This window comes from Sarcophilus harrisii, chromosome 2, assembly GCF_902635505.1.
Source record: "Sarcophilus harrisii chromosome 2, mSarHar1.11, whole genome shotgun sequence".
Lineage (NCBI taxonomy): Eukaryota > Metazoa > Chordata > Mammalia > Dasyuromorphia > Dasyuridae > Sarcophilus > Sarcophilus harrisii.
The window spans coordinates 143,290,640-143,311,889 of NC_045427.1; the positions used below are offsets into that span (position 1 = coordinate 143,290,640).

General features: G+C 37.2%; 1 protein-coding gene across 1 annotated transcript in view; it reads left to right on the top strand.

Annotated features, from left to right (window-relative positions):
• Nucleotides 1-276: 276 nt before the first annotated feature.
• The window catches only part of FBLN7 (fibulin 7), a 68,550-nt gene continuing 47,576 nt past the window's right edge, over nt 277-21,250 (top strand). Inside the window, exon 1 of the mRNA XM_012540098.2 lies at nt 277-777. Coding sequence (XP_012395552.1) covers nt 703-777 — 75 coding nt within the window. The 5' untranslated portion in view covers nt 277-702. The remainder of the gene's footprint in view (nt 778-21,250) is intronic.

The window sequence follows — 21,250 nt, forward strand, 5'->3', positions numbered from 1 at the left end:
TTTTCTATCAGATGCTGAAAGAATGTGCTGGTTGTTCTCAGAGGCTTTCTCTGCAGGAGCAGCCCTTCTCTTTTGGATGAGACAAAGAAGGAAGGAGCGTTTCAGCTCCCTTTGAAGACAGTGCAGGCTGCAAAAAGGTCCCATTTGCATCTCTCCCCCCCCCCCTTTTTCCTTTCCTCCCTGAATCCAGGAAAGGGCCTGGGGACTTAGCCAGCAATTTGGCAGGCAGAGACATATGCTTGGTGCTGTCCTCTCCACTCCTCCCCCCCACTCCCTACAACTTGAGGACTGGCATAGGCTTTGCTGGGTATTTGAGTGGGAGGAATGGAATCAGAGCCAAACCAAGCCACTTAGGTGTTAGCTCATAAGCCCTGAGAGCAGCAGCAACCTCTGCATCTGGGACAGCAACAGCTGTAGCAGCAGCAGCAGCAACAGTAATAGCAGCAGCAACAGCGGCAGCAGCCCCACAACTACGAGCTGGGTGCACAGAAAAGTGCTTGCAAAAGCAAGAGTAGCCAGACGTTTCCCAGTCTTTAACATCATTAACAAACAGTTGGAACTCTCCAAGGCGTCCTAAACTAGAGTACTGCTGGATTCCAATTGTTGTCAGGGCTTTGGACCCATTTAAGACAATCTTGAGGGAGGCTGGGGGAAAAAAAGAAGCACTTTTCCTCTCTGCAAAGAAACTCACAAAGTAGCAAGATGATTTCAGGATCTCAATGTGCCTTGTTCTTTTTCTTGTCCTTCATTGCCTGTCAAGGATCTCCGGCATCTCAGGTAAGAAGGTTTTCCTGGAGGATTTCATGGCTGAGAGTTTGGTGTCCATCCACCTCTCACAGGTGGAGGATGCTATCTCCAGATGCATAAGCCCCTGGGCTTTTTTCACATTTCATGTGGGTGCTTTGGGGCTGAGGGGATGGGGACAGATGAGAAAAATAATTTAAACTTTGTGTCATTAAAGAAGCACTTTTACTAACTTTTTCAAGAATATATCTGATTCTCCTCATGTGGCACACAGGTCTTGCCTACAGGTAAGTGGATGTATTTGCCAACTAGTAACTCAATGAAGAAAATGACTTGGAATATGCTCACACAAGCTTTAAAAAGTGATTACACACATGGTGATTTGTGGGAGATTTCTAACTGATTGTCCTTTGCAATATTTCAGTAGGAATCCTGGTCTCTTGTTAAACTTGAAATATCCCCTACTCTGGACAGGTGCTTGCTCCCTACTGAAAACACTATCATAAATATTTTCCCCCTCTTGTGAGAGGCAGAATGGTATAAGGAGTAGAAAACTGACCATGAATAAGATCATGAAGATCTGTGTTCAAATCTTACATCTGATACTTAACTGGCTGTGTGATCCTGAATAAATCATTTAAATTCCCAGTGTTCTGTGTAAATTTCTAAGATTATAAATTGCAGGGAAAGTGCTGACCTGTTTTGATGGAAGGAATTTCCCGATGGAAGAGATAGCAAGTAAAACACAGATCTAGTTCCTAATACTGCCTCAAAATAAACATCTTGTCTCTGTATTTGTATTAGTTCCAGGAGAATCAAAGAGAAGTGACTAACATTTTCTATAAGGGCATTTGGAGTTTGGGTTTGTATTTTATTTCACATAGAGAAAAGGACAACTTGCCTTTTTGATTTTCCAATCTGGCTGCTCTTAATCATTGAAAGAATTCCAAAGGATTATGCCATATTTAAAATTTTTTCTTTATTTTTTTGACTTTTGGTCTGATACTTGTGTGGTAGGTTTCCTAGGTAGGATAAGATTGGAACTTCCTTGGATGCACATTATTTTTGGACAAGGATAGTAGGGAGGAAGGTTAGAACAATTCTGGGAAACTAAAGAATTTTGCAGGATCTATATAGATATCTTCCAACATTAGTGAACTTAGGGGACTTATGGTCATTGTTGTGCAGATGTGCTGGTTATATTTAGGATATCAGTATCTCATCTGCACTACTTTGGCAAAATTTTCTATATATTGGACTGGCTCTCCTGGGTAAGTGATCTGTTGGCCAAGACTAAGTACATTGTTTTGACAGATACATCAATATCTTTGAAACACTTAAGAGATGATGAGTGCTTAATAGAGGAGCAGATTACTTAAATTATTGTTTTTCCTAAGGAATTACTCAACAAAGATTACAGAATTTCAGAGTTGGAAAGTATCTCAATGGTCTGACCCATAATCTCATTTAATCCATTTACCATTTAATTTCTTTCTCCCATTTTACAGAGAGTCAAGTCAAATCAGAAAATTTTTATTAAGTGTTTGCTATGTGACAGGCACTACAAAGAAAGCTAGTATAATCAGGGGAAAAATGTCTTGGAGCAGCAGCTAGAACTTGGACCCAAGGTAATTAGTTGACAATCTTGGCTCTGTTAATAATCATATGACTCTGGATAAGTCATTTCACATCTATAAAAGGGATACCTATCTCAAAGAGTTGCTATGTGGGAAGTACTTGAAAATACTATAAAATATGAGTCATTAGTAGATGAAAAAATTGAGGTTAATCAGACTTTGCTTCTTGGCTCCAAATTCTTGGCAGATCTGATCCTTTATCAGATCATACTAGCAAGGTGGTCTGAGAAACTTCCAGAGAATCCTGATTTCCTTCTCCAGATTATAGGAAGGGTGAAAAAAGCTCCAAAAAGGATCAGCTTCAAGTGGCTGTTTATTGAACCCCAATAGATTGTAGGTTCCTTGTGGGCAAAGGGCTGATTTGTTTTTGTCTTCAAGAAGTCGGGGGGTGGTTAGAGGTTAGAGAGTCAGCTTTGCAGTCAAGAAGACCTGATTGTTTTGACTTGCATTGGTTACTGGGGTAAGGCCTTACCCTCAGTGCTCTAGATGCCTCTCAGAATTGCAAAAAAGATACTGATCTGCCTTGATAGAGGGAGTGAAAATTTTCTAAATGAACTAAATCAAAATTTCAGGCCTTATCTCCTCTCTATGCTTAGTGTGTGGCACATATCAAGCAATTAATAAATGCTTATTGATCCCATTCCTACAATTTATAAGGAATATAGGGAATGAAAGAGAAGGAAAAGGTTACTTCCAGTGGTCTTGGACCATTCTTCATGAAGAAAATTAGATAATTATAGTGAGTAGATGAGGGAGGAGAAGGAAAACTGTTAATCCTGATGGCAACAATCTGGCTAATTAATTTTGTATTGTTTAATATTATATTACCATTTGTTGACTGTAAATAATAGATGTGATTAGACCTAATATTGCTAACATGAAGAAACTATAGGAAAATGTGTTCTCATAGAAAAGAAAATTGTTCCTAAGCAGGGCAATGGAAAGCAATTCCTCAATTTTCAGTACTTGTTCTGATTATACTTTGGTCAGTGTCTCTCTATTCTTATCTTCATCAGCTTTCTCAATTTTGACTTCTCTCTTCCAGCATTTCCTATACTTCCTCACCCCCATCTATTTTTCAACTCTCAATCATTCCTAACTTATTCTTTATCTCTTTGGCCCAGTTATAAAGCTCTGTGTAGATCAGTTATACCCCAGTTGATTTAGGCGCATATGACTATGAGATCTGCTTGTCTCTTTGTGGTCCAATTCTCCTCATGAATACACAAGTGATAATATGCTTTTAATGAAACCAGGAAAATGCAGAGGACTCCTTTAATATATGGGAGACATTTTGTTGAAGGAGAACCCTCAAAATTATGTTTTGTGTTGCCAAGGTAAATGCTTTTTAAAAACAATCAAAGAATAAAAAGGTGGGATCTTGTATTCTTTTCACTTTTTAATTAGCTGCTTGACTATAAACATGTGTGCTGTCTTTTAGAATTTCTTGCCCTTATGTTGCTTTCTTAAATTTTCATCAGTGATTACTGAACAGTCCTTATGAAGAGTTTTATAGGTTATTGATAATGTCTATGATATTTTCAGTCATTTAGAAAGGTTTTTCCATCAGCTGTTCATCTTTACTTCCTTTTCCTTGTTATGGGTACAGAGATATCAGTGATGAAAATAGATTGATATTGAAACATTACCCTTTTAAAAATTTGCAATTTTTCTTTTGCATCTAAAAATTCTGATCCTACACCTTTATTGCTATTCACGGACTTGTGAGATGTATTCATACTCCTCTACTAAGACAATTTACAAATAAATGTGTTTATTTTCTAAAGTTATTTACCATATTTTTTGCTTGAAGAGAGCAAATATTTGCAGATTCAAGTAACTTCTGATCTATTTTTATATCCTTGTGGTGGCAATTTCTTTTCATTGGCTAAACTTCTGTAGGAAATGTAATCAAAGACAATTGTCTTTTGCTTTATTCATTCTAATTATTCAGCATCAGTAGTTTGCTTTCCTCACACTATAGTAAAAATAGTTTGTGCCTTTGAATTAGGGGGGCTGAAAAGAAAAGAGATACTGAAAGGGGGAATGCAATGACTTTTGTGAATTTGATATTCTGAAGGAGGGATCTCCATTGGTTCTCAATTGGTGGTAGTAGTAAATTACCCAAGGGAGCACCATGGGAAATTCCTTCATAGGCTTTCTATTTGGGGGCTGACTTGAATTTGTTTTATAACAATGGTAACAAGGGGAAATAATAAGATGACTTTTCTATTTGTCCAAATTGCGAAGCTATTCTTATTACAGAGCTGAGATTATCTTTGTAAGACTTCATAAACTCTTCACTCCACTCTTCTACCTTAAATCATGCCATTAATTTTCTTTTTCCCACATATACCCGTCTACTCCTCATGTCAGAGTTGTAACTAAGAATTTTTGTACTTGGGTCAAGGAGGATGATGGTTCTAGAGTGGGAATGTGGGCTGGAAGACAAGATTGTGGGGAGGGTAAGGTGAAAAAGGAAATGTGCCCCAGATAGTGCTTTTGTCAACACTCTGGAACAAAGTCCTGGTTGTCTTACTGATATTATGAATTTCTCATCTTTATCTCAATCTTATTTTTCATAATGCCGGCTGAAAAAAAAAACAGGTGAGTGTAAAGAAAGAGGAAGAAACATTTCATGAATAAATAGTCCAAAAGATTCTCTATTCTAGTTCTTCCCAGTCACTTTCTCTTAGTGGATGGGAAAGTCATAGATAAATCATGGTGAAAGAACTGAGTCAAAAGTTAATCAGCTCAGTAAGCTAATTAGCTCAGAGCCAGGGACCTAGGTTGATGTTGAGGATTTTTTTTTTTTGTTTTATTGTTTGGAGACAATCAGAATTAAGTGACTTGCCAAAAGTCACACAGGTAATAAGTGTCTGTGATCACATTTGAATTCCAGGTCCTTTTGACTTCAGAACTGGTGCTAGATGCACTGTGCCATCTAGGGCTCTATGGTTGTGAATTTTTAAAGACTAAAAAGAGAAATTACAGTGGTTTTCAGTACCTTGGGCAAAGAGCAAGTCAAAGAGTTCTCCATCTATTGGACTGCAAGACAAATTTTTAGATTCTACTTTATGATGTGAATAAACATAATAATAGTTTACATTAGGTTGCAGTCTACAATATACAAAATGGACCTGGCATATCTATTGGTTATCATTGTTTTGGGAAAAAAGATTTTATTGATTTTTTTTGTTTTATTTACATCACCTGTGTTTTCCCCTTTTCTCTCCATCCCTTTCCAGAAGTCTATGCCTTATAACAAAGGACAAAGAAAGAAGAGAAAATAGCAAAGAATAACTTTAAGTTGGTAACAGCTTAGGATGAAAAGAGAGAAAGAGGGAAAAAAAGAAGGAAAGCATTTTTTGAATGCAGGAAAGATTTATTTTACATTCTTGCAAGAATAAGTGTACCCCAATTCCATAAAATGGGAACCCACTTACAGAACCCAAGTCAGGCCTTTTTATGGGGTTTAATTAACCCTACTTCAGGAAAGCAGTTATTAAACACTTACTATGTGTTAGGCACTGTGCTAAGGGATAGGGATCCAAATACAAGCAAAAATAAAGGTGGTTTGGATTGCTCACAAATTAGAAGAGGGTGTTAGAAGGTGGAGGTAAGAGGTAGAAAAGTCTGGAGAACTAGGGGAGCTAAATAGAGCAAGTGAAGTTAAATAATTTTTTCAAGAATACTTTGGTGGTCCAGAGCAGGGATGAGATGGGAACCAAATCAGGTACACCATCAGTCTTTTCAAGAGCTACATATCCCTGTCCTAGAGAGCCTCTTTTTTAGAACCTATCTTAACCCTTAAATTGCAAGATAAATCTTAACCGTTTTGTACTAGTCTCTTGTTCTAGCTGTTGTTTAGTGGGGTCTTGGTGAAGGCCCTTTGAGCAAAGTTCAATCTTCTAACAAAGAGCTTACTAGAGAAAAAAACCACATTCTAGGAATTAGAAATTTTTTCCATCCAGTAGCATCTCTATTTCCCACTTCCCAACAGGTGCTGTATATGATAAAAGGAGTTTTCTCTTTTGAAAACTTATCAAAGAGGAAAAGATGTCATAAAAACCTAAAAAGATTTTTAAATAAATTAAAAAATTAAAAGATCCTTGCAATGGAAAAGAATTTCTTAACTCAGGACCAGGATTTTGGAACTCGTATAAGCAGATTTTTGAAACCAGGTGTTTGAAAATGAAGGATTATATTTGATAAACAAATATAAATCCATGAAGAAGGGGTATTTTGGGGGTGTAGGTTGTTAGCAGTTGATAACCATGAGTCAGTGAGGACTACTGGGAAGAGGAAGTAGGGATGCCCTGGACATCTGTGCCCCAAATGGAAGAAGTGTGGGAGCTTCCTCTTTACTCAGCAGGACACCCCTTCCACAATGGGTTCAGTTGCCATCATGGCTTTCATCAAAACTCATCCAGGACTCCTAGTATCAGCAATATCATCATTAAGATGCTAATGATGAACAGTGGTTATAGCTTCCTTTAAAGTTTCATTCAAATTGCATCTTCTACATGAGTAGGGACAGCAGTCCAGGCCCTAGGGGGAGTAAGTACAAAGGCACAGTACAGGTGAGATGCTGTTTGTGTGGGTGTGCACACATATATGTGTGTTATTATTATTGTTTTTAGCCATTATTGCACCACACCTCTTCTTTTATTAATTATTATACTAACTAATTTCAGGTACACTTGAATTTTATTAAAAAAAGCTCAAGTCAAAGGAAAGAAGTATAGAAAATATACATTTATGTAGCATTTTATAAAGCTCCATATCTTTGAGACTCATAAGTGTTCAATGAGGTAAATAATGTAAATGTTATCCCATTTTATAGATGAGAAAACTGAAACTGAGGGGGGTTAAGTGCCTTGGCCAATATCAACTAACCAGTGGAGTGTGTTTCCAATTCCAAGTCTAGTACTTTTTCTGCTAAACTACAATTACCTTTAATTATTGTAGGATTTCAGGTATCAACTCCATAGAGAAGGTGTATGTGTGTTTTGATGGGAGGCAGGAAGGGGCTGGGCTTCCATCCTTTCCTGAAATGCCTGGAATGCCATGCTGGTAAACCCTTGGAGGAGGGCGAGGAGATTGGAAGATCTAGAATTGGGAGAGGAAGACCCCAGCCAAAAGCAGAGGCAGTTAAATGTCATGGAGAGGGGGTCCTAAAGAAGAGGGTCCTGGGATCCATCCAACAGCATGAAATGTCAGCAGGTCCTGGTCACTTGCCTTCCCACTGTATATATATGGAAAAACTAAAAACATCCACAACTGAATAAACTATAGTGCTTAAAAGGGTAGGACACACTTTATATGTATTATTTGCATACTAGAATAATTAATGGTTATTATCTTTAATTCCAAACCTATGCTTCTTCCTAGCTCTAACATCTCCTTTCCATATCTCCTCCCCACTCTCATTTCATCAACTCTCACTTGAGCTATCCCAGCCTCAAGGATCTATCTGTCTTCAATCTAGCCTCCACACAGTTGGCCTAAGTGATTTTCCTAAAACACTGCTCTGGCTCCTTCCTCAATAAACTCCAGTGGCTCCTCACCTTTAAGATTAAATAAAAATAAAAATTCTTCCACTAGACATTTTAACCCTTTTAACCCAATCTATGCCTCCAGCTTTATTCCACATTACTTCCCTTAACTGAATCTCTGGTCCACCTTATTTTTCTCCATGCATGGCATTGCCTCTTTTGCCTCTTGTACAGAACATGTAGGATGCCATCATATCAATCTCTCTCTAGATTTCTTTAAGTGTTAGCCAAGAGCCATCTCCTAATAGAGCCTCTTTCAATTCTCCCCTCCCTGAAATTATCATGTTTCTATGTTTTCTCTAATGATAGAACATAAGCTCCAAGAGGGCAGGAACTACCTCTAATTTTGTATGTGTTCTCAGCAGCTTCCTTATATATGTGATTGTTTTCAGATTTAAAGATTCCTTTTAGTTCTATATTCTTGATACCCAACAGATACTTCATAAATTACTACTGATTGTTTCATTTGAATCTGACAATAGCTCTTTGAAGAAAGTACTAATATCCCCATTTTACATGTAAAGAAACTGAGGCTCAGAAATGTGAAGTAAACTTAATCTTGGTCAGAAGTGGGATTTGAATCCAGGCCATCTTGACATCCAAGACTAACACCCTGTCCTCCATGCTGCCTCTCCCAAAGTCACTTAGAAATTCAACAAAGATGAGAAGTTGAAATTCCTGCTTGTTGCTAAGGCGTTTCATAATTACAGTTATTTCCAGCATTTAATCAGTCACAGATGATTCCTAAGACCCCCCACCTACCCAGTGAGGACTGGAGAATGTGGCTCCCTCCACTGGAGCCCCCATATCGATGTCTTAAGAAATTAATTATATCATGATAAGTTACTTATATAATATCCCATCAAAGGAAAAACCATAGCATCTTCAAGTTGGAAAGGGACATTGGAAGTTATTTAGCCCATCCTCCCACCCATCCCCAAGCATCCCTGATAGAGTAATTCATCGGACTTCCAGGATCACTAAATCAATCTCCCAGAAGTGGAAAGCCTAATGAAAACCATATATCAGTTTCCCCAAACCCAGCCAACAAGAACTCTGAACCCCTCTCCTATTTGATCCATTGCCAGTAGACAGTTCCATTTCCTTCCAGTCCTTTGGCCTGGCTCTTTCTATGTCCTAACCTTCTTTATTTCCAAGTACGACTTCATGAAGACATTGAATCATACATATTTGTATGCTAAAAAAGAGAAAGACTATTTGTTCCTATTCTTTCCAACAAGGGAGAGATTTACCTTATATCAACTCTATCCTGAAAAATGGTATAATTCCTTTTCTGCTGTTTAAATGCTTCTAACAAGATCTGTTCTTTAGAAACAGCTGTTGCCATTCATGTCCCAATTGTGATCTGGTTCTTTTCTTTGTTTTTTTTTCTTCCAAATTCTGGCTCAGTTCTGATCACAGTAGAGTTTTTCCCACTGGTGTTGAGTTGTGGCAAACAAATGATACTCTTTGCTAATGTGGGAAGACAAGACTAAAAAGAAACCATTAAAGTTGTTTGCATAGTGTAATGATGATGCCTGGGTGCTAGTGAAGAGAACATCTTAGAAGAGATTGAGAAAAAGCCAGAGTAACTTAATCCTTCAAAAATGCATTTGAAATCAAGACTCTACCATGATAAAAAAATCATACATAGCTCTCCATTACTAACAGAATAAAGTCTTAAAATCCTTTCTCAGCCAGCAAGTCTTTCCATGGTCTAGCTTTAAAAAAAACACTTTTATCTTTTTGTTTTATCTTTTGTTACTTCCTTTCATACACCTTATAGTTTGTATTGCTCCCAGTTCTCCCAATGTATCCCATGCTTTCCCGCCATGAGCAGATTTCAGAGCATTTGGTAAAAGGATTGGCAAGATTCCATGGTATAGAATTCTTCAGAAGCCAGAGTAGGAATGCGGGGAAGCTGAAGGGGAGAATGAAATTCTGAAGATGCAGGAGGAATAATTCCAATGGGCAGGAAATAAGGGAGTTGTCTAAAGAGGCCGATGTGGATGCACAGGGAATCCACTGATCAGCTGAAGATGGAAGAAAAGTTGAGTAATGGAGGAAGAGTACAAAGTGTTCTTGCCATCTTTTGAGAAGAGTCTCAGAAACATCAAAGTTCAGAATTGGTTGAGGTAAAGAATGGAAACTAAGGATTAAAAAGGGAAGGAAAGGAGGACAAAGAATGAAGGAAAAAATAAAAATAGGGCTGGATAGGGTGATAATATCTGAAGACTGGAGAAGTGACCCTACTTAACTCAGAGTTACCCTACTTAAAATTAATTTTTTACATTCATCTCTCTACCAAAGAGGGAAATCTTAAAATTGGATTGAATAGATAAAATACAGGTAATCAGGACTCAGTCAAGGAACATTTATTAAGCGCTTACTGTGTGCTAGGTATTTTGCTAAGTGTTGGAGATCCAAAGAAAGGTAAAAATATGATCCTTGATTTCAGTGAACTTTACATATGAACTGAGTTGATACCAAAGATAAGTAGGAGGACTGCAAGAGATAACTGAGCTGTTCTTGGTGAATTCTGAGGTTTCTGAGGCAGATGGGCTCCATTTCAGAGTCTTGAAAGAATCAACAGATGTGACTGCAGAGCCTTTCAAAAGATTATAACAAAATGGATCAGCATCCCAAATTAGAGGACAAATGATGCTCCAATTTTCTTTTCTTTTTTTTTTTTTTAATAATAACTGACTCTTATCTAGGGCTTTAAAGTTTTCAAAGCCTTAAACACAGTATATGTCATATACTATTATTCCCATTTTGCTGATGAGGAAATTGACACAAAAGAGGTTAAGAAATGGAATTAAAGTCACACAGCTAGTAATAGAGGCAGGATTTGAAGCCAAGTCTTATCTTATTCCAGAATTCCACCCTACTGTGCATTGCCTTTCTGTTATCCCAATTTTCCCAAAGAAAGAGAATATAGTCTACAACTATTGGCTAATGAGTTAGACTTGGATTCTTAGAGCTAAAGGGATGATTTTTGATCATATAAAAAAAAGGAGGCAATGTTTATAAGAAACCAGTATGGCTTCCTCAAGAATAGGAAGACCTTTTTTGAGGCAATTGGAATTAAATGATTTTTCCAGACAGTTGGTAAGCATATGAGTCTGGATTTGAACTCAGGTCCTCCTGACACCACAGCCAATTGCAAGGAACACCTATTTTTGCTAGACTAACCCTAGTGCCCTTTTGGAAAGGGTTCTAAAGGGAAAGACCAGGGGGTATAGTGAAGATGTAATAAATTTAGACTTTAGCAATGAGGCAAGTGACCTTGCCAACTCACATGTCATGGCATCCCTCCTGATGCCATGGTCTTCTTTGAGAATGAAGGACAAAAACGACAGCAAGTATTGTGGACAGGATTCAGAGATGTGGGCTAGATAATTGGATTCAGAACTAGCTAAATGAGCAAAAGTTAAGAATTTGATGACAACATGGCCAATGGAGTGCCTCAGAGATTTTTATTTAACTTCATTTTGTCAGTGAGTATAACAAGCTGTTGATTACTCAGTTATCACAATTTTGAAAGTCATAAAGATGTGTGTGTGTGAGAGAGAGAGAGAAAGAGAGGGGGGGGAGGGAAAGAAGGAGGAAGAGAGGAAGGGAAGGAAGGAGAGAAAAGAAAGAGACAACTAGGATATTAGACAAAAGGATTAAAAAATATTGACAGACCAGAACATTGAACCAAATCTAAGAGGATATTTCCCAAGTCATGCTTGGGTTGAAAACATGAACTTTGAAAGCAAAATAGAAAGGAAAAATGTCCAAATAGCAGTTTTTCTGGGAAAAAAAAACTAAGGATTTCAGAGAATTTCAATATGAGTCAGCAACAGGATGTGGCAGTTGGAAGAGACAACGTAACCTTGATCTTCAATAAAAGTTAGGCAAAGTTTCCAGGATTAGGGAGATGATAATCCTTTCTTATAAGTCTTCTGGTCAGATCTCAATTGGAGTTGTGTATCCATTTCTAATTTCATTCCTAAGAAAGACATTGATAGGTTGGAGAGAGCTCATAAGAAGGCAGAAATAGTACAGAAGAACCTTGGAATTATGTTTTATGGAGGTCATTTGAAGGAACTGAGGATATCTAGGCTAGAAACAAGAAAATTTGGGCAGGATACAGTTATTTTCAAATATTTGAGGTACTATTATATTATGTGTAGGAAGGATTAGATTTGTTCTGCTTGACTCCAGAGGACAAAATGAGAATCATTGGGTAGAAGTTGTAGAGGCAAATTTTGGTTTAGTAAAGGAAAAAAAAATTCACTTAGTTATCCTAAATTAGAATGGGAAGACTCAAGATTAGGGATCATGTCAGCTCTGTTGCTGAGAGGGTTCTCATTCTGGTGCTCTCTGAAGGACCTTTCACATGTTAAAGTCTTAACATTCTGTGATACTATCTTTTCCTGGGACTTTGAGAAGATTCTCTGCCTGTCTTATTTCTCTCCTCAACCTATACCCATTGGATCTCTTAACCATTCTTTAGAGTAGAAGTCAAATATCCTGAAGTATTCAATGATGTTGCCTAATCAAATGTAATCTCTCCTATTAAACATTGTATTTCTCCTTTAGCAATGTCTTTCCATTTAAAATTACTATTTGTATCTTAGATTATTTCCTCAACTATTTGATAGATTGTTTCTTATTCATCTTTGTGCTGAGCAAAGTAACAACCATTTAATCACTCAATAAACATTTATTGAAGAAATGAAAGAAAGCAATACCTTATTGCAGTTGAGATTAAAGTAATCCACAGATTCTTATACTAGGTTTTCTAAATGTGGGTTTGTTTGATTTTAGTATAATGCTCAGCACACAATAGGGGTTTAATAAATGTTTGTTGATAGTTTTGTTGACATGAATACCAAGATGAGGTGGATATTATTCTCAGATAGGATTGATTTCAGATTTTCAACATTTCATTAGAGAATATAATCTAAATTGTGATCAAATCAAGTAGTACTTACCTTGGATTTTTCAAAGTAGTTTTCTGACAACTTTCTGGACTTATTTTTCCTTTTTAAAATTTTTTTTTGTTTATTAAGAATATTTGTTTATTAATAATTAATATTATTATTATATAAGGTTAATTATGGATCAGTAAACAGGGACTTAGTAACAAGAATACTAGATATGGAGCCAGAGGATCTAGGTTCAAATGTGGACCTTGCTACTTACTATCTGTGACTTAGAATCAGAATTTCATAGTTGAAAGAGACATAAGTAGTTGTTTTATTCAATCCATGCCTATAGGTTTCCCTTCTACAATACTAGATCATGGGAGCCAGAAGATATGGGTTCAAATGCGGATTTTTGCTACTATCTGTGATTTAGAATCAGAATTTCATAGTTGAAAGAGACATAAGTAGTTGTCTTGTTCAAACCATGCCATACAGACTTCCCTTCTACAATATACCCATCCTGTGGTTCTCCAACTTTTCTTTACAAGCTTCCTGAGGGTCTCATTCCCTTCCAGGGCATCACATTCTACTTTGGGATATTTCTATTTGTTCAGAATGTTTATTTTTTTCTGACACGGACCCAAACTTTGTTCATTTGAAATTTCCATATATTGCTCCTAATTCTGTTTTCTGGAGCCAAACAGTATAAATCTAACACCTCCTACACATGGCAACCTTGCAAATACTTAAAGATAGCTAACAAGGACCTTTTGAATCTTCTTTTCTCCTATTTAAATATCCCAAGTTGCTTCATGCACTCCTCATATGACATTGTCTCAAATTCTTTCACTTCTAGGTGCTTCTCCTCTTTAACTGAGTCTGACTAGTAAAGACCAGAGTAAGGGAGAGGGAGGGGACAAATAATCCATCAACCAACAAGCATTTCCTAAGTGCTTACTATGTGTCAAGTACCTGTGCTAAATGCTGAAGATGCAAAGAAAAAAGCAATGCAGTCCCTACCTTTATCTAATAGAGTGATTATATTTGAATCCATTCAATCCATCAATCAATCAACCAACAAGCATTTACTAGGTGCACCTGGGTTAGGTACTGTGGTTTCATATACAAAGAATGAAACAATTCCTGTGTTTGGAAAGGTCACATTCCAACAATCGCCTTCTTATTCCTGAAAGCTCTGCCTCCCAATGCTACCCCGTATTGCATTCCCTTTCTTGGCACCTCATCATTCTGCTGACTTACTGCTCTTGATTTCATTTAACCCCCTAGATCTTTTTTCAGACTAAGAGCTGCCTAACCAAGCCTTCTCATACTATACTTGTGAAGACACAAATCAATAAGACATATGTTGTATGCTTGAACCTGAGTGAACCTCTTTGGATTTCATTTAATTGTATTCTAACCAGGTCTTCTTAAACTTTTTCTATTGGAGACCCCTTTTCTCCAGAGAAAATTTTTATATGACCCCGGGTATATAGGTATATAAAATAAGTAAACAAATATTTTGATTTACTGATAATAAATCATAATTTCATGACCGACCACATTTAGTTATGAGACAATCCACAGTTTAAGAATCTTTGATTTAATCTGCTAACAATGCCTCCCTGCTTTATGTCATCTGCAAATTTTATAAGTCTCATCTATATCTCCATCTCAGGCAGGAAAAATATATGAAACAGCATGGAATCCAGAGTAGATTCTTGATTCCTTAGTTTCACTAACTTCACTTCAAATCACTTTAACCTCTCTTTTTGAGCTCCAAGCACTATACTTTCTTTTTTAAATAAAAAAATTACTAAAAGTTTAATTTATAGAATAAAATAATGAATATTCTATAATAAAAAAGATGATTGCATATGAAATCTATTATGTACAATTTGATATTCCTTTAAATTATATAATGAAGTTATGTTAATTTCTTTTTTCCCCTTTTCTTCCCTTATTTCCTCACACTCCCTATCTTGGCCATAGAGATGATTACCATTAGATCATTATACTTTCCAACTCTAAAGTCAATGATCTCTTATAAACAATGATCCAATGGAGAGTATAGTGAGCACAGGAGGGAAGGTTACAGTAAAAGGGGTTGTTTGTATCAAGCCTCATTAGGTAGTAGTAGCTCTGACTTAGTAAAATGTACTTTTTTTTGGATTTTTGACACTCTACCACTCTATTTGCCTCTAGTCAGTGTTTCTGAAGCTCACAACACCCCCTCCCCTTTTAATCCCAAACATAGCCTGTTGGCCAAGACACAAGAAGTCATTATAAGCATTTTAGCTGTACCTCAAACTTGAATCCCTGGTTTGTTTATTATAGCCCAGTTTGTGGAAAAAAAAAAAGAATAGCACAGCCTAGAGAAGGAGGTTTGAATCAGCATTGAGCAGAGTGAAGGGTCCCTAGAGACATGCCTTTAGACATTTTTTACATAGAAGTTGCCTTAAAGGGAAGTTAAAATTTAGGAAAGGTTGTCTTTTTCCTCTTCTCTACCTCCCTTAAAGCCACACTGGAAATGGAAATCAAGGTCAGTATTTTACCTAACCAGAATCCTTGATAAAATAGCAAAGTAGGGGAAGCTCTTTGCAAGCTCTTCTCCATGCAAAAGAAAATATTGGAGCTAAATCCGTGTCTGGAGTTTGGAGCAGTGGAAAGGACACTACATTTGGAGGCCAAGGAGGGCATAGGTTTAAATTCTGTCTCTGATCCTAGGCATGTTATTTAATTTCTATTATATCGGGCCTCAGTTTTCTCCTATGTAAAATGAGGGAAGTAGAATAAATAATCTCTTTGATTCTAGAAAACTAAAGTTCTGGCTAATGTGTTCATCACAGGGAAGACCCCAATGCTAAATGTGTCATGCTACTATTGGTTTCATTGACTGGTTCTATGGCTTAGATAACTAAAGTAAGTGGTGGACTTCTATTTATAGTTTTATGATTAGTTTTTTCTTTCCCCCCTGCAAAACTACTCTGGGCATACTTTAAAATTTAATTTACATTTTAAACATTTTCTTCATCACTTTCTTAAGTCTGGACAAAAAAAAAAAAAAACCAATAAATCTAGTCTGATCTATAGCATTGGATTTCTGAAGTGTAAATGCTCACACTGAAAATTTAACAATCAGCTTTCTGTCCTAGAGCTGGCTCCAACACATGGAGAGTTAAGATCATTTCCTTTGGAGACAAACAGACTTGATCGTGGGAGAGTTAATTTCTGCTCCTCATTGAGAGGTTTTACATTTCTTTAAAGGTCACTGGTGCCTTGGAAGGCCTAAGTGCTGCTCAGAAATGGTGCTCTTCTCTCTATTGTTTCTGTGATATAGGGATACTTAACCTGAAAATTGTGAACTTGGTTCAAATTTTTTCTCTCTCTCTACCCAATATAATCGGTTTCTTTTGTAATCCTCTGTATTTTGTGCACTTAAACACATCATTCTGAGAAGGCGTTCATAGACTTCACCAGACTGCTTCCCAAAGGAGTTCATGACTCTTAGGTTAAGAAGAACTCCAATTCTAGTGGGAAAAGTATTGGACTCAGAGTGAGATCATTTGCCTTCAGGGTCTAGCCCTGGGCTTCAAAAGCTGGGAAATTTTGGCTATTCACTTGACCTCTTAGGCATATGGTCCTCACCTGGAAAAGTGAGTAAATATTGGCAAGGTTATGACATATGTGTGTATAGTTCTTTGTATGTGAATTATAACACATTGCATGGGAATTCCTTCCCAGTGCCCATATAAGATGAATGATAAACACACACTGCCCTTGAGCTTTGGAACAGAGAGCCTGCTTGCTTCTTTCTTCTTAGTATGCCTTCCAGGGTAGCAGATTCTTTCTATTCTCTCTTCTATTCCCATTTAATAATTTGGTTTGGATTAACAAAGAAGTATCTTCTGTTTTATTTTGTCACTTCATTTAACCAGGATTCAGAGGGTGGAGCTTGGAGATTATGGGCTCCCTGATAAACTCTTTCCATTTCATCTTCCAAAAATTTGTACCTTTTTTGGTGTAGGTTCTCCCTCCACCTCTATAGACCACAAGACACCTGAGAAGATGGCCTCATAAATTTCTGGGGCTGAAAAATAAAGGTAAACACTTTTTGGTGAATCTTCTGCTGAAGATGTTCAGCAAATTCAACATGATTCAGCCTTCAACAACAAACTGTTGCAGGCAGAGTTTTAAATAGATTGGGATGGCTAGAGATTTGACCCCAGGTGTTGAATTTAGGGGTTGTGAACATTTGCAACGTTTCAGCATCATAGAAACAACAGCTCTTAACAGTCACCATCTAGCAAAAAAAAATAGTTTAAATGGGAAGTTACTAGGTGGTGGCTGGGGCGATCTCCTCTGCTCTCTGCACTAAGCCTTCCTCGTAGCTGGTTGCCCCAATATGTCTTTCTTCTGCAATGAAATGATATCTTGCTCTCACTTCCTCCTTCACCCCTGTCCTCCAATTAACTGAGTACTCATGTCCATGCTTTTTGTCTTGGAATCATTTGTGATACTTGCTGTTGCAAAGGCTCTGACTGGTGGCCAGTGCTAAGAACCTTTCTAGTTTGGTAGGATTGTCAGAGAATCTGTTCTATTGGCACAACCTTTGGGAATCTGTGGTCATCTCCAGGCCCCAATGAGGCACTGGACTTCAGGGAGACTATTCAGTATCTTCATCTTCATGTGATTAGGAATATTACTTATTTTTTTCTTTTGTTTTCTGAAAATAGCACTCCCTGACTCATTCCCCACTCATTAGGGGGCCCAATCCCACTGCCAATCTGCACAAAAGCTTTGACTTGCTTCATTTCCAACTTCGATCACTTTACTCTCCTTAACAACCTGGTTCTCTTTCCCTCCCCTTTATTAGTGCCTAGGGTGGACACCCTATAGCCTTGAGCCTATTACAGTTCAAAACTCTTGATGTCAAGAAATCTACTAGCCTTGGCTTTCCCAAGAGCAGGGATTGTAGGTGTGCACACCATGTCCAGCATATTTTATTGTGTCTAGTGTCTAACACAGTTCCTGTAATACAGCAGGTACATTTTAAATGTTTGTTGACTGATTGATTGGGAGATGAGAGAAAAACCATTTATACTGCAAATCCAAATCAGGATCCTTACCTTTTAGTTCCAAACTGCCGAGTGAATCTCCAATTTTATTTTAACATTTTATCTAATGTAAAATCCTGATTGGGATTGAAAGATCTTCATAATTTGATCCTTTTCCACCTTTTTAACATTCTTATTCCTTATTATTTCCCAAGAATTTACATTTGGCCTCTTGGTGGTTTTTTGACTACATTCCACTTCCCCTCTTGTCTTTAGATCCTATCTCTAACATCCAGGATGCTCTGCCACCTAATCTAAGCCCCTTAATTTCCCTGGCTTCCTTTAAGCATCCGGTCCAATCCTATTCTCTATGGACTTTTCCTGATCTCCCTAACTACTAATGCCTTATCCCTTCAGGTCACCTCCATCAGTGTTGTCTCCCCAATTAGAAGGCAGTCCTTGAGAATAAGACCCCTTTCTTTGTATTTCTATCACATAGTAAGCACTTAATAAATATTTATTTACTTCATGTCTAATTTGCTTTGCCCTTTAGGCAGCTCAAGGGCTCTCATGATCTCTTGTGACTATTTTGCTTTTTCCTACATCCCCCTTTAGGCTTCAACATCATGCTTCCACTCTCTCCTCTTCTTGTCAATCATCATGTTAGAGAGGAATAGTTGATAGGTTTAACCCTTAGAGGACATATCTGTGCTTTAAAAGGGAAACTTCTTCATTAGTAGACTGTATAATGGAGATAGTTTTGAGCAGTGGAGTCTTCCTGGTTCCCCTTATAAAGAAAGGGAACCAAACACTCAGTCCTTGCTTCTGAGAGCCAGCCTTGTTTTTATGGACATGGGAACTTTTCTAGAAAGCTTTGGGAGCTTCGGTGTTCTAGTATCCTTTTAAGTTTCTTCCTTTTCCTCTTGTGACTATTTCTGACTCAGACAGATGCTGGTGGGTGAAGAATGAAGGGATGAAACCCAGACAGGCTGGTTGAAAAAAAAAAGCAAAATATACATCAGGCTGATTCTCCTGCTAACCGCAATTTTTTTAAAAGTAAAATCTCAAACCAGAAACCCAGTCTTTTCCTGAATATTCTCACCCCTTATTGGATGTCAGAATCGATTCATAAGCAGAAATAATCTTAAGTAAAGAAGAACTATTTTTAGAGGGTTTTAAATTTTGTAAAAGCACTTTTCACAAAACTACCCACAAAACAGATATTTATGTCCATTTTCTAAATAAGGAAATTGAGATTTAGACAGGTCAGATCATTTGGCTGGGGTCACATGGAGACAGGATGATTTAGTAGACATAAGGCTGGCCTTGGAGCCAGGAATGTGAGTCTGAGCTAATAACTTGGCTTCTTGGAGATATAGCCTAGGCAACTCTCCATTGAGTTTAGCCGAAAGTGCTGCCCTGTATTGATTAGAAAACTCCTTCATCTCACAGTGCATTAGGGGAGTGAAATCATAAATCCAATTCTCATCCCCATATTTTAGCTAATGCCACAGAAGGACTCTGAGCTTCGATTTTCTGACTTTAAGTCCAGTAAATCACACTGTCTCAACTTCTCCCTTTGCAGCTAGTTACCACTACCAACCATTTTCCCATTGGGATCTGATCTCTCCATCTTCATGCTCCCTCCCACTCTTTCCTGTTTCATTTCCTTTTCCCTCCTCAAAACTGAATTGCCTCTTGCTATATTCTTTCAGAAGACATTAGTAAACAGGCTAGTAAATATTTTATTCAAGTACAGATAGGACTAGGTAACTTTAGAGCATGGATTTAGAATTAGAAGGGACTTTTATGATTATTTTAGTCCAAATCACTCATTTTATCAGATGATGAAAGTGAGACCTAGGGAGTAACTTTTCAGATTCTATAATATTAATCAGATAGTAGGATACAACTGAAATGACTTCAAAACAAATTCTGATGCCAGTTCCAATAGTCTTATGATGGAGAGAGCCATCTGCACCCAAGAGGAGGATTGTAGGGACTGAGTGTGAATCACAACATAGTATTTTCACTCTTTGTTGTTGTTTGCTTTATTTTGTTTTCTTTCTCATTTTTCCTTTTTTGATCTGATTTTTCTTGTGCAGTATCTTAAATGTGGAAATATTTATAGAAGAAATTGCATATGTTTAACATATATTGGATTATTTGCTGTCTGGAGGAGGGGGTGGGGATAAGAGAATAATTTGGAACACAAAGTTTTAAAGGATAAATGTTGAAAATTATCTATGTATATGTTTTTGAAAATAAAAAGCTTTAATAATAATAATAACATACTGATGAGTGATAATAAATGAATATCCCAGTCTCAAACAACATTATTTTAATTTTATTTAAAAACATTTAATTGATAAATTTTGGTTTTATATAATCTTTATTTCCCAACCCTGCCTAGAAAGCCATCCTTTACAACAAAGAATAAAGAGAAAGGGAAAGAAAAAAAAGCAAAAACTATTAGGCATATCAATCAATTCTAATACATTTTTATTTTAATAGATCTTTCTATAGATATGACTTTTCTAACACTAACACAACAAGAGAGATGATCTTGAATAGATAGGTCTTTCTATACTCTTTAAATCACCTGTAACTGGATACTCTACTCCTATCAACATCTACTGAGAGGGTCAAAACCATAAACAGGAATTCTTGTACTTGGAGAAAATTTGGAGTTTTATTGGGGGAGGATGGTAACCACGAAGAAAACAGTCCAACAATGGGTGCCTGTCCCCCAGCATCCTGAGGCCTCTTTGGAAATGGGACCAAAGGCAAATTCTCTCTCCTTGAGAGGGGGGAGCCATAGCCCCTGAGAGTTGTGGCCTAGGGGAAATAAGAAAGACTGTCCTACTTCAGACTGTTGTAGGCTGGCTTAAGACCATAAAATCCTCATGTTTTAACAGTGGTTGACACAGGGACTCCTTCCTCGCTTGTACACCTTGATACAAAACTCCACTTGCACTGTGTTAATTATGGTTCTGCTTTGGACTCTATGTTCTTTTGCATGACCTGTCAAATAAATAGAAATATATCCTTTTGTGATTAGGCTTTCCTCACTCAGATTCACAGTTTGTTGAGGCAGTAGATGTACTCTACACAAGGACAGGTTTGGGTATTGCATTAATCAGAAATCTTTGCTGATCCTTATTTAAAATGTCTGGAAACAAGAGAATTCACTGGCTATAAGGTGAAGAATAATGGCTATCATGTATTCTACACTTAGTGCCTATAAATGTGTATTTTACAAAACATTTAAAAGTGGGGGGAGGAGAAGTGGACAATAAAAGTCTTTCCCAACATAAATCTTAGTGTTCTAGGCA